General features: G+C 42.9%; 1 protein-coding gene across 1 annotated transcript; it reads right to left on the bottom strand.

Moving 5' to 3' along the window:
- Positions 1-362: 362 nt before the first annotated feature.
- LOC104962756 (bone morphogenetic protein 8A-like) lies at positions 363-2,822 on the bottom strand (the record flags this gene model as incomplete). The annotated part of the gene is made up of 3 exons (XM_010791250.1): positions 363-669; positions 1,416-1,564; positions 2,611-2,822. Coding segments are annotated over 3 exons (615 nt in total), but the record flags the coding sequence as incomplete, so codon positions are not given.
- Between the last annotated feature and the right edge of the window lie 8,798 nt (positions 2,823-11,620).

The following is an 11,620-nucleotide window of genomic DNA, read 5'->3' as shown; positions in this document are numbered from 1 at the left end:
AATCACATTATTGAGTTAAAGGTAGGGTAGGTAATTCACTTCAGAAACACTTTTTGTTATATTCCATGGAATGCTCTTAACATCCTGATAGCAATGAATAAATTAAATGCTTTGACAATAAATATATACAAATATTTCATCTGTGGAAGACGTAGTACTGTAAAAAGCACGATCAATCATCTGAGCTGGCTAAAGTAACTGGATGGCCTACCTGCCTGTCAGCCTTCCATCTGTGCACAAACTTATCTCGTGCCCTCATTGGTCATGTGCACGTTCGTGTGTGTTGGAGGAGGGGCTCTGTAAGGAAGTCTGAAGGAAGTGGCACATTTTTATCGGCTGCGTACTTTCAAATTCTAGCGCACTCGAGCTGGTTTCTCCATTACCCTACCTTTAAGTCAATAAATGTATAACGTTTCTACTTGAGTTTAAACAATGTAGCTCTGTCTATCTCTATTTTCATTGTCTGCTGATTTGCTATTGGACGCTCACTTTGAATGCTGGGAACTGGGAGGTCGTATTTGGGTTTCTTCCTGCGAGGATGCGGCTTGACAGCTCGTGGCGGGCGACACGGGACCTGACTCTCCCTGAAGAAGGTCACCATGAAGGGCTGCTTGGAGCGGGGGCCCCTGCGGCCCACCAACCCGATCCAGCCTGCAGACAGGGAGCGGTCTAGGGGAGGGCACAGGAATATGAATAAAGTTCAGTCTGTAGTAGTAGTGGTAGGAGCTATTTAAATCAACCATTTAAAATCATCAGGGTGTAAATCCCCAGCTGAGTACGTCACATAGTGATGGGCTGATGAAGCCTCATGAAGTGACATCTGGTGGCTTGTAAAAATGACAGCAGCACTTAAAGATAGGCCAAATGTCAAACAGCTTGATCATTTGAATGGTTTTAGTCATGGTTTTTGGTCTTGCATTTTGAAATCTGTTATGGTTTTGATCTGAAGCGCCAAACATACATTCTTTTGGTAACACAAAAACTAAATGTGCATTATTGGAAAAGGTAAAGCCCAGTCTTCACTCTGTGTTCCTGTGTTTTAACTTCATGGTTGATATTTATATAACATTTCATATAAGTCTCTATATAATATTACAGGAGATAACAATTCAGATAATTATTATTTGATATTAAAAAGAAAGGTTCTCATACTAATGATGATGATTTTAAAAACATGTTGTACTATAAAGGTTTAACTAATTTGAAACAAATGCACCGGCACTTCATTTGCTGTGATAAAAGCATCCACTAAATGAAATTGACCTACTAATGTGCAGAATAGAGTTTAGCTGTAAAACTGACCAACTGAAATACTAGCTTAGGTTTATCAGTCTTCTCTGCTTTTGAGCTTTACTTGCCCATCTATTACTTTACACCACCTAAGCGAGGGTTGTAACATTTGCTTTTGCACTCACCCTCCTCTGTCTCCACATAAAGACGTATGCCCAGGTTGCTGCGCGGGTGGAGCAGCCAGTTGTTGGAGGCCGTGGTGACGTCGAAGGCCAGCCAGCCCTCCTGTCCTGCGGGCACCGACTGCATGTCCAGCAGCACTAGCTCTGGCTCTCTGAGAGAATACACAGGAAATAATATCAATGATTTTTAAAAAGCTGAAAGTGAAGGATATATAAGCCATTCCTCTTATAGATCTACTATCATGCTATTTTACTGCATATATTATGGGTTTCAGATATATACAAATATATAAAAAACATTTCTATGATGTGTCTTGCTCAAAACACCAAACAGATCATGCATTTTACACATCCCTCATATCCCTCTATTTCAGCCCTGTTAGAGAATGGCTGATTCTTTGCTGGCCCCGCCCCCTTTTGAGCAACAGCCACACTGTGACTCAGATGCAGCTAAATGCTAAAGGATTATTTCTGAAACAGTATGGAGCTCAAATGCTTATTTTCTTGCGGGTTTACCACAAGGTGAGTTCCTTTCTTTATTTCCTGCTTTTTTACACACACTCTCTTCAGTACAGGTTAGCTCTGAGTGTTAGCGATGCTTGCTAATGTAAAAAAAAGACCATATTACGTCCAAAACACGTCGCGCATTGTTTCTGATAGCGACGTTTCTGATAGGGCCGTGGGTGTAAAGCCAGCCCACATTGCCGATATTACGTGATATCCGTTCCCTCGTTTTTAGAGATTTGGGTACGGAGGAAAAGAGAGGATTTTGTTTTCTGACATTTTGTGAGTTCCCTGACACACCGGGGACACATATTAACGTATAAAACGTATAAAAGACATCAACAAATGCATTTTGCATGATAAGAGACCTTTAACTCCTAAAATCAGGCAATATTATTAATGATTAGAGTTTAATACTTAAAAGTAATCTTAATATAAAGAGGAGTCCAGAACTTTTAAGAGTAGATCCTAGATTGCTACAGAAACAAAGGTAAGCATACACCTGTGCCATGGTGAACGATGTATTCAGATCCTTAACTTAAGTACGATTACAACACTGTGAAGATACACCTCTAGTCGTCAAAGGCATGCATTTAAAAGCTTACGAAGGTGCTGTCACAAAAATGAATTAAATGCATCAAGAGAACATTCTCTCTATTCTTTCTGCAGTAAAAAGTTCGATGTCAGTGTTCACCTGTGTCTGTTGTCTCTCTGGATCTCGTAGACGGAGATGTGCAGGGTCCGGTTGGCCCTCTGGCCCATCGTCAGGGTCTTATAGATCCTAAACTCTGCTGCCGTCACCGTCTCCCCCTGAGGGAGGGGCGTCAGGTCGAAGCGAAACTCCTTCCAGTACGGACGAGGCTGCAGGAGGTCTCGCTCCTGCTCCACTGCAGAGACAGAGACACATTATCGTACTTACTATGTATCAATAGTCATATATAGCAACTACTCTTAATGTGGTCCACATAACTAAACACTACATCATAATGTAAAACACATTTTTATAAAAAAATGTCAAAAACACTTAATCAACACCATAAGAGAAACTCAAGATAACATGTACCAACAGTTCACTTTATCTAGATTGGCCAGTATAACATGTTATACTGCTCAAAACAATAATAGTATGAACACTCAGTGTGTGCTGTGACTGATCAAATAAATGAAATCAAAATAAGAAAACATATTTATATGTGTTGTACTTTTTAACAAGTAGTGCTTAATTATTCAAAACTGACAGAGACCTGGTGAACAATGACATTCATACAAAGGCTAATAGATTAATAATGTGGTCACTGGTCATTAAATAAAAAGTCAGACTGTCTTTAAAATCCACCCTACAAATAAATCTATAAAAAAGCAGGGATAAATACAAGTCAGAAAGATCAGGCGGGAAGTTTTGTTGTTGATCAAATGTGTCAGAAGAGACACAAGAGGCGTGAGAGGAAACAGAAAGGGGAAAGTCTTAGTTTGAAACAGATGTAAGAGGACACTGGAGACAGAGAGTAACAGAGTGAAGGTGGGGAGGAGGTGACATCACCGGGAGATGAGTCAATGACACAGAGGAAGGATGAGTATTCCTCCATTACTTCAGAAAAACTGGCAATACAATGATTGAAAAGTACTTCAGAAGGGGTCGTAAATGATATACTTCAAAGCATACTGTGTATTGTGTAGTTCATTGTTAACCATCCATACATTATGAGATCATTTAGTAAGTTCACTTAGATATCAGGAAACATTTAGTGGAGTAAAAACAACAATATTTATTTCAGAATGATTTTGAAGCATAACATGGAAATACTTTAGGGGATGTTGCCCCTGTTACCAATACAAATAAAGATATTGAATGAATGACTTAGAGTATTTCTACAGTGAAGTTTGGATATCCAAACTTCACTGTAGAAATAATCTAAGTCATACTTTACTGAAGTAACATTTTGAAATGCGTCTTCTACCAGTGTTCCACTTCACTGAACCGTATGAAGGTGCAGTGTCTTTCAAAAAGGCACCTCAACGGCTGCTGTTTGACAGATTAGAGAACATGTGATGTTCAACTTCATGTGGCCCTCTGTTAAAGAAAAATATGGAGATCCAGAAGTGAGCTGGCAAACGCACACCATCCTACACCCATTATAAATATGAAGCCATGCAGTGTGTGTGTCCTTGTGGAACCCCACAGGGACACGAAAGGCTATGGGCACTGGGGTTTGCACACAAACACACATAGACACACACATATATATACACACACACACACACACACACACAAACACACACACCCACCCACCCACCCACACACACACACACACTGAATGGTTAATAGAGATACTAAAGACAGGACATCCCTGATGGTTTGGGCGTGCTCATATCAGGACACACACACACACACACACGCACGCACACGCACACGCACACACACACACACACACACACACACACACACACACAGCAGTAATTAGAGACACTTAGTGCTCTGAACCACAGCAGCTGCTCAGCACACACACCACTAATTGCAGCCCTCTTGGTATTTTTAGAGTTGCTCCCTCCACAGCAATATTTTCAACTCGCTTCGGACCGTTTCCTTTTTTTTTTTTGCTCGGTGTGTGTCAGTGGGCCTTTAATTCCAACCAGCTGTGTCTTCCCATTACATATGCGTAGGAACACACACCCATGCCTGTTTGATTCAACTTATATGAACTACACACACTGATTACATTTCAGTCAGACAAGTCATGTTTATTAGAAGCAGCATATAGTTGAGTTTGGCGTCTAGGCTCGGGCCTCATCACTCCACAGATATACATAGCATGATNAGAGGTCCAACTCAGTATTGTGTAGCCATGCCCGCATCTCTGGTCCTACGTCGAAGAGGCTGGCTATAACCACCTGCCCTTTATATAGACCACCCTCGGAAGCCAGCCTCTTCGACGTAGGACCAGAGATGCGGGCATGGCTACACAATACTGAGTTGGACCTCTGACGTTACACGAAAGAAGAAGAAGAAGTGTAAAGAGACGGTGTCCAAGTGTCTGCTGAGATGATCTCAATCTTCTCTCAGGCCCATTTGACCAATTAAAGAGTCATACTTGGGACCAGTGGAGGTTCACAGTCGCCATGCAAACCTGTCATCTTTAATAAGAAACACTGAATGACTGACAACACCCCCTTCCTGTCTTTTTCCCCCAGGAGAGGATGGAGAATGTCAGGGGGAACAACAAGAAGACATGGATCACACAGGCACGGACGGACGCACGCACGCACGCATGCACGCACGCACGCACGCACGCACGCACGCACGCACGCACACACACACACACAGGCCGACACACATCAAAACTAAAGCAGGAAGTAGACAAATAGATGGATGAGATGATGGAGGGAGAGAAGAAAGAGGAGGAGGAGGCAGTGTGTGGAGGTGGTATCACCTCCTGAGCAACACAGAAAATATTTGGTTGGGGGGGGGTTAACGGTCTGGGGGATCTGACCTGCCAGCGATTAGGAGCGGGGGGCTCAGTCTCAGATTATGCAAATGAGGGGGTGTTTTGATGCAAAGCAAGCTGGACTGGTCGCTACTGTTTCCCCAGTCGTGAAAGGGCGAGACTCCCTGGGAGAAATACTAGGAGAGAGAGGGAGAAAGGGAGGGAGGAGCGGGGGTCTTGGTAATGAGCGGGGCAGGGCGGGCGGCTCCCCCAGCCTAATACATTATCATATTTCCACATAATTAGTTGGTTTTTCCACATGAAATGAGGAAACGGTTCGACGGTGCGTTCACTGCCGCGAGGGAAACCGGCCTCTCTTCCTTATTGAGTGATGACCTCTGACCTTTTCTCTCTTATCATTGATCTACCAACCTCACATACACACACATTAATAAACGGAACCCCGTCATTAACCTGAAACAATGATTGAGTCCACAGATCTGAATAATATGTGAACGCTGGCCATTAGTGAGAGACAGCGAGCTAGCCTTCAGGGGCCTCCTGGGGCCTTTGGCAGCCTTATTTCAGTATCACCAACATACACTGAAAACACGAGGCAGGGTGACCTGGGCACACTACCAGACACGCACATGATATTCAAGTGGTTTGGGTTGTGATAGCGTCGCATAGCTGAAGGGCCTTGAGAGACCTGCTGGGAGCCACGAGGGGCCAACACTTTGGATCTGATATCACTGCAGACCTGAAGGCATCACAATGCAGAATCATTACTTTGCTACTGGACAAAACTACAGTTGCAGTCATCGCTCAGTTGAAGAACATATGAACTCCTTTCTCTGTTCTGGGTCGAAAAGTATCTTTAAACCTTGGAGATAACAATAATAGAATAGGTAAAAAAATTATAAATGCAAAGATACTCAGAGTGTTCATGATAAAATCAGGCAGTCAAACTGGCAAACAAATTAAAATACTAAGTGACTTTTGTTAATGAGATAATACCTAAATGCCTTATACTATTGTAAAACCTTTTCTGTGAACCCTTTGTATGATGATCAAAATATGTGGTGTTTTGAAACTAATCAAAGAATAGATTTAAACTTCCTGTCGAGGATTGTCCAGACCATCCCATAAAAGCACATTTGTCTGTGGAGAAAAAAACATGTAATACGTTGGTCCACAGGACAAAATGTAGTATATTCACAAAAGAAACTCTCAAATTGTGACATTCAGAAGGCTGAACTCTCTCCACCAGGAGAACGTGTAAATACTACGTATGTCAACTATAGAGATTGCTCTGCGCACAACCCCTAAAATTGTGAGATTGCTACGCCTTTCCCCCTATTCATTTCTATTGACCAGCGTCCATGCAAAGTTATCGTCAACTCTCACGCCGTGAAAACAATATTTCCGGTCTCAGCGTTTACATAGTAACTAAGGTGGTTGTTAAGGACGCAGCTCTCACTGGCCTGGCAACACAGTCCCTGCACATCAAAAACCAGGGTCTATCCAATTGGATAACGGATAATTTTACACCCGGAAGCAAGTATTGTCCTCACTGTCGATTGATTTCACAGTGATATCTGCTCTACTCATCAACTAAAAGACACCAGTTTGTCCTGTTACACAACATTGATTGGTTTAAATCGTGTACAATGCTTTTGTGTTTTCCCCTTTGAGTCTGAGAAACAAATATTTTTTTATTAGTTTTGGATAGCCGAAGACACCATACTACCCATAATCCTTATCTATCGTTGTGAAGAAGGCGCCAGTCTGCTTTGCTTGACAAAACTCACGATTTGTCAAACGATCCTACAGTTTTAGATTTTCCACAAAAAACAAGTCGGGTGTCTGCAATATATATATTTGTCATGCTGGGAAAGTTAGCGATCACGTGACATGGAAACTGGCCATTAGAAATATATAGCCATGTAAAAATTTGAGACGGTTCTTTGTGAATGTACTACGTTTAGCCTTGTGGACCTATGTAGCTATAGAATGGGTTGAGAGTATTCATCAAAGTTAACTCCTGCAGGTGGGTTTGTCTTCCTGATGGTGCATTCAAGGACACATGACAAATAAGACCTCCAGTCAGCTCAGGAAAACTGATGTGCTGATGAACTTAAAGACATATCATTATATACAGTACAGTCTCAAACCTCATTTGGCAGTAAGATGTTTCAGAACATAATCATTTTCACAAGAGTCTTCTATGGACATGATCACTTTTTTGGACAGTCTACCTAAATACTTAAACAATAAGGTCTTAGATCTTAGACACAAATGTTTATGTTCATATGTTTACTGGTTGACTTCTATTGTTTTGCCTGTCGGAATAAAATATGGAGAATTTGGAAGAAACTTAGAAATCAAAGTATAAACTATTAACATTTAAACCTTTCACCTTGTGTCACCTCCTCAGGATGATTTTGTCGACCATCTCACGTCAGTTTGAACACAAATTCCTTTTGACGTGACATCTCCGTGGTCTCCATCTTCCCCGGGGGTCCTGCTGAATCCCTGCCATGATGTGTGTTTGGAGGGGGCATGGGCTCGGGCTAACCCGGCCCGGCCCGGATGGAGGGATAGAGCAGAGGCTGCGGGCGGGGCTGTGTGGCGTGTGTCCCAAGGAGCGTGCTCAGTGAAGCAGCAGACGGGCAGTAGCCTCAGATTAGCCCAGTGAGGCTAGAGAGGAGCTGGCTGCAGTCCGGACTTCATGCATCATCAGCCAGAGCCCTGTCCTGTCCTGTGTGTGTGTGTGTGTGTGTGTGTGTGTGTGTGTGTGTGTGTGTGTGTGAGTGTGTGTGTGTGTGTGTGTATGTGTTAAACTTTGTAGCTGGGCTTAATTCTGCAGAGTTTTTGCTTTCAACAGGAAGCCATCTGGTGTGGTTGACTTCACATATTTTGAGTGATCTGATTGAATGTCAGATCAATGACCCTGCTTGTTAGAGGGAATCTCAAAGCCTCAACTAATGCCTGATAAAATTGGGCTCTGCATGAATATTGAGGATAATCTGCTTTAATATAATTACAGATAACTACAGGATTCGTTTCAGAAAATGTTTACGTTAAATTTCAATGTCCGCTAAAGGTTGAATACTTATGACGGGAGAATAGCAGGACGTCGTTATAGAGCCACAACATTTGTGTAGAAAAGAGTAGGCCTATGGAGAAAAAAATGGAAATGACTAAACTGAGTTCTTAAACTAATCTGCGACACACTCTATTTATGGTGTCATCATAACAACTAACAACAACCAACTTTTAGCATTTCACAGTTTTCTCAACTGATAATATTTTCTCTGTGCATGAGAGGTGGTAATTCACTTATACATTTAATGCAATGATTTTATTAAGACAAAACGAAATGTGGCAGAACAAAAGGCCATTGTTCCGAAAAGCCTTCACTCCGAAAAGAACATCCTCTACCCGCAACAAACAAAGGCACATAGCTAACTTTAATGTGGAACCAGCTTTGGACCTTTGCAATATTTGTTTTCCCCCAAGCACCCTTATCTTCCTCGTATTGACGCTTGTGCTTTGTTGGATATCATAATACCGATGGCACGTTTCACTCTGCAATAACGTTGAATGATTTAACAGATTGCTAGGTTGTTCCAGTTCTGTCTCAATCTGTGTAGACGTTAATCTGTTCCATGTCTAAAGGGTCTGTTGAAAGGGGCCTTGATGTGGACATGGTCATGAAATCACAAAGGGTTAGGGTAAGAAAAGACAGAAAGTTGCCCTCTTAACTTTGTGACTTGTGACCACCAGTTGCATAGTCATCACCCCTGAGAGCATAACATCTGGCATTGGGTGTGTAACACAAGGCCGGAATAGAGAAGAAAACCTGAGTTTTCAGAAGGAGGCAGTGGTGTGAGTCCTCAGAGGAGATGGAGGAGGAGGCTTTGGAGCAGGGCAGCGTGGCCCGGCTCCAGTTTGCTGGCCGGAGCCCAGTTTGTGCTTAATCACAGCAAGCGGTCAGCCTCCGCCTTTCACAGCCAGCTGACATCAGGACTGAGTGTGAGGGGGGAGGTGTTAGGGGAGTTGGGGCTTCCCTCCCCCATCATCCCCCTCTTCCAACCCCTCATCCAGTATGTAGGTGTGTAATCTGCAGCCAGGAGGGGTGGTGGTGTTTGTAGCTTGTGTGTGTCCTGCCAAAACTGTGAGCACATGCAGACGGTGGGGGTGGGGGGAGTTGAGCCAAGGCCAGAGCTGAGCTGCCAGCTGAGCGGGGTGACCCGTTCGCCCCCCCTCCCCAGACCCTCTGCAGCCGCTCACAGCAGAGCGGTGCCAGCATGTGAGTGTGTGAACGGGGTCTTTAAGGTGCGAAAACATCTCCAGATGACAGTTTGGCCGGTAATACACAGCAGCTGCTCAGAGTCACATTTACATCCCCAGTGATACTGTACTGTTATTGGTAAATCACCAGCCTGGCATCACGTTGACAGAGAAACATAATAAAATATATAATTTACAGATAGAACAGTGTAAATCCAAATGTAAAAGTTGACAGAATTTGGTTACACAATCCACATCATTTCTTTACAAGTGTGTTGTTGTGTTTTACAGAAAATACATCAGTTTACAGGATAAGAAATATGAATTAGGCTTAATTCAACGGCAGCAACAACTATATTCTCAAGACCAATCCAGAGAATAACATATGACTGGCCACATGCTGGTGTACTGCTCCATATTCTGAGGTAAACTAGTATATATACAAATCTTAATTTGCCATATTTTCACAACATATAGGACTGGACCCACACCAACCAGTTTATCCAGTTCACATTTTCTTCTTTTTCCTCGATTTGTATTTGCCCCATTTAGTGACTTGTTCAAAGTTTGCAGAGAGTTAAGCTTGTACTGAACTGACAGGGTGTGTTACCATTATTGTGAGACACTTATTTCTCTTAGAATATGTACAACAAGCCTTCGGAACATGTTTTGGTGTGTTAGAAAGAAACTGAGTGAGAAAAAAAGACAAAACAATAGAGACCTGCAGTAGAGAAGCTCGCATTCCAATTGGAAACAGTTCAAACTGCGAGAGAGGGAAATCTTTCATTTAACTTTTGATAATGACCAATCTGTTGGAAATGATCAGGAGTCAGGAGACACTCAGGGTAAAACTTGGCAACCCTGTCTCCTAAAAATTACGTTCCCACAGAACTAAACTGCATTCTCAATTACGTTTAGCTAGAAACGTATTTTCTCCCACGTTACGTTCGTTATTAACGTATCTGAAATACGTTTATTTTCTACATATCTTCTAGAAACATATTTTCTCGCACGTTACGTTTCTTATGAACGTATGTTAAATATGTTTATTTTCTACATATCTTTGCCATTTATTGTCTTGCTTATAATAATGATAATAGTCATTTATAAATATCATTTTAGAGCACACATTTGAAATCAGTAGGCGAGGCTGTAATTTTGCCAGCTGTTACTCTCATGAGCGAGACAGAAAATAATAGTTTTAACATGCCAGNATATATTGGTATATCTTAAATAGTAAGGGTTCATCTTTTGAGAATCATTAAGTGTGACTATGGTCATTTTTACAGCAGAAACAACAAATGAACTAGTAGAAACTTGAGTTCANTGGGTCCCAGATGTAGCGATGGATGCGGGAGGGGGCCCGGCTAGCTCCCACTCCTGCTGCCAAGCAGCCGCCAACCATGCATCTCTGGAGAGGTCCTCACTGAGGACCTCTCCAGAGATGCATGGTTGGCGGCTGCTTGGCAGCAGGAGTGGGAGCTAGCCGGGCCCCCTCCCGCATCCATCGCTACATCTGGGACCCAGGAGATGGCGCCATAGGAGGAGACGACCTACCACGCCGGCAATGGACCACACTAAACCGCCTACGAACTGGGGTCGGTCGCTTCAAAACAACAATGAAGAAGTGGGGCCTGGCAGATAGTGCTGCATGCGAGTGTGGTGAGCCTGAACAGACTGCCGAACATATATAGACCACCTGCCCTTTATATAGACCCCCCTCGGAAGCCAGCCTCTTCGACGTAGGACCAGAGATGCGGGCATGGCTACACGACACTGAGTTGGACCTCTGACGTTACACGAAAGAAGAAGGACATTAAAAACACACACAAATAACCCCCCATATCCCCACTGTGCAACAATCATGGTCTGTCTCTATTTATATACTGTAATATTTATCATATATATGAGGTCTGCTGACAGACTCCTTCTGGTCGTCCCTAAATCGAGGTTGAAGCAGCGAGGAGACAGAGCCTTTGCTGTTGC

The sequence above is a fragment of the Notothenia coriiceps genome, unplaced genomic scaffold, assembly GCF_000735185.1.
Source record: "Notothenia coriiceps isolate Sejong01 unplaced genomic scaffold, NC01 NC01_scaffold00035354, whole genome shotgun sequence".
NCBI lineage: Eukaryota > Metazoa > Chordata > Actinopteri > Perciformes > Nototheniidae > Notothenia > Notothenia coriiceps.
The sequence above is the reverse complement of the archived record's forward strand: the minus strand, read 5'-3'. Positions and strand labels throughout refer to the sequence as shown.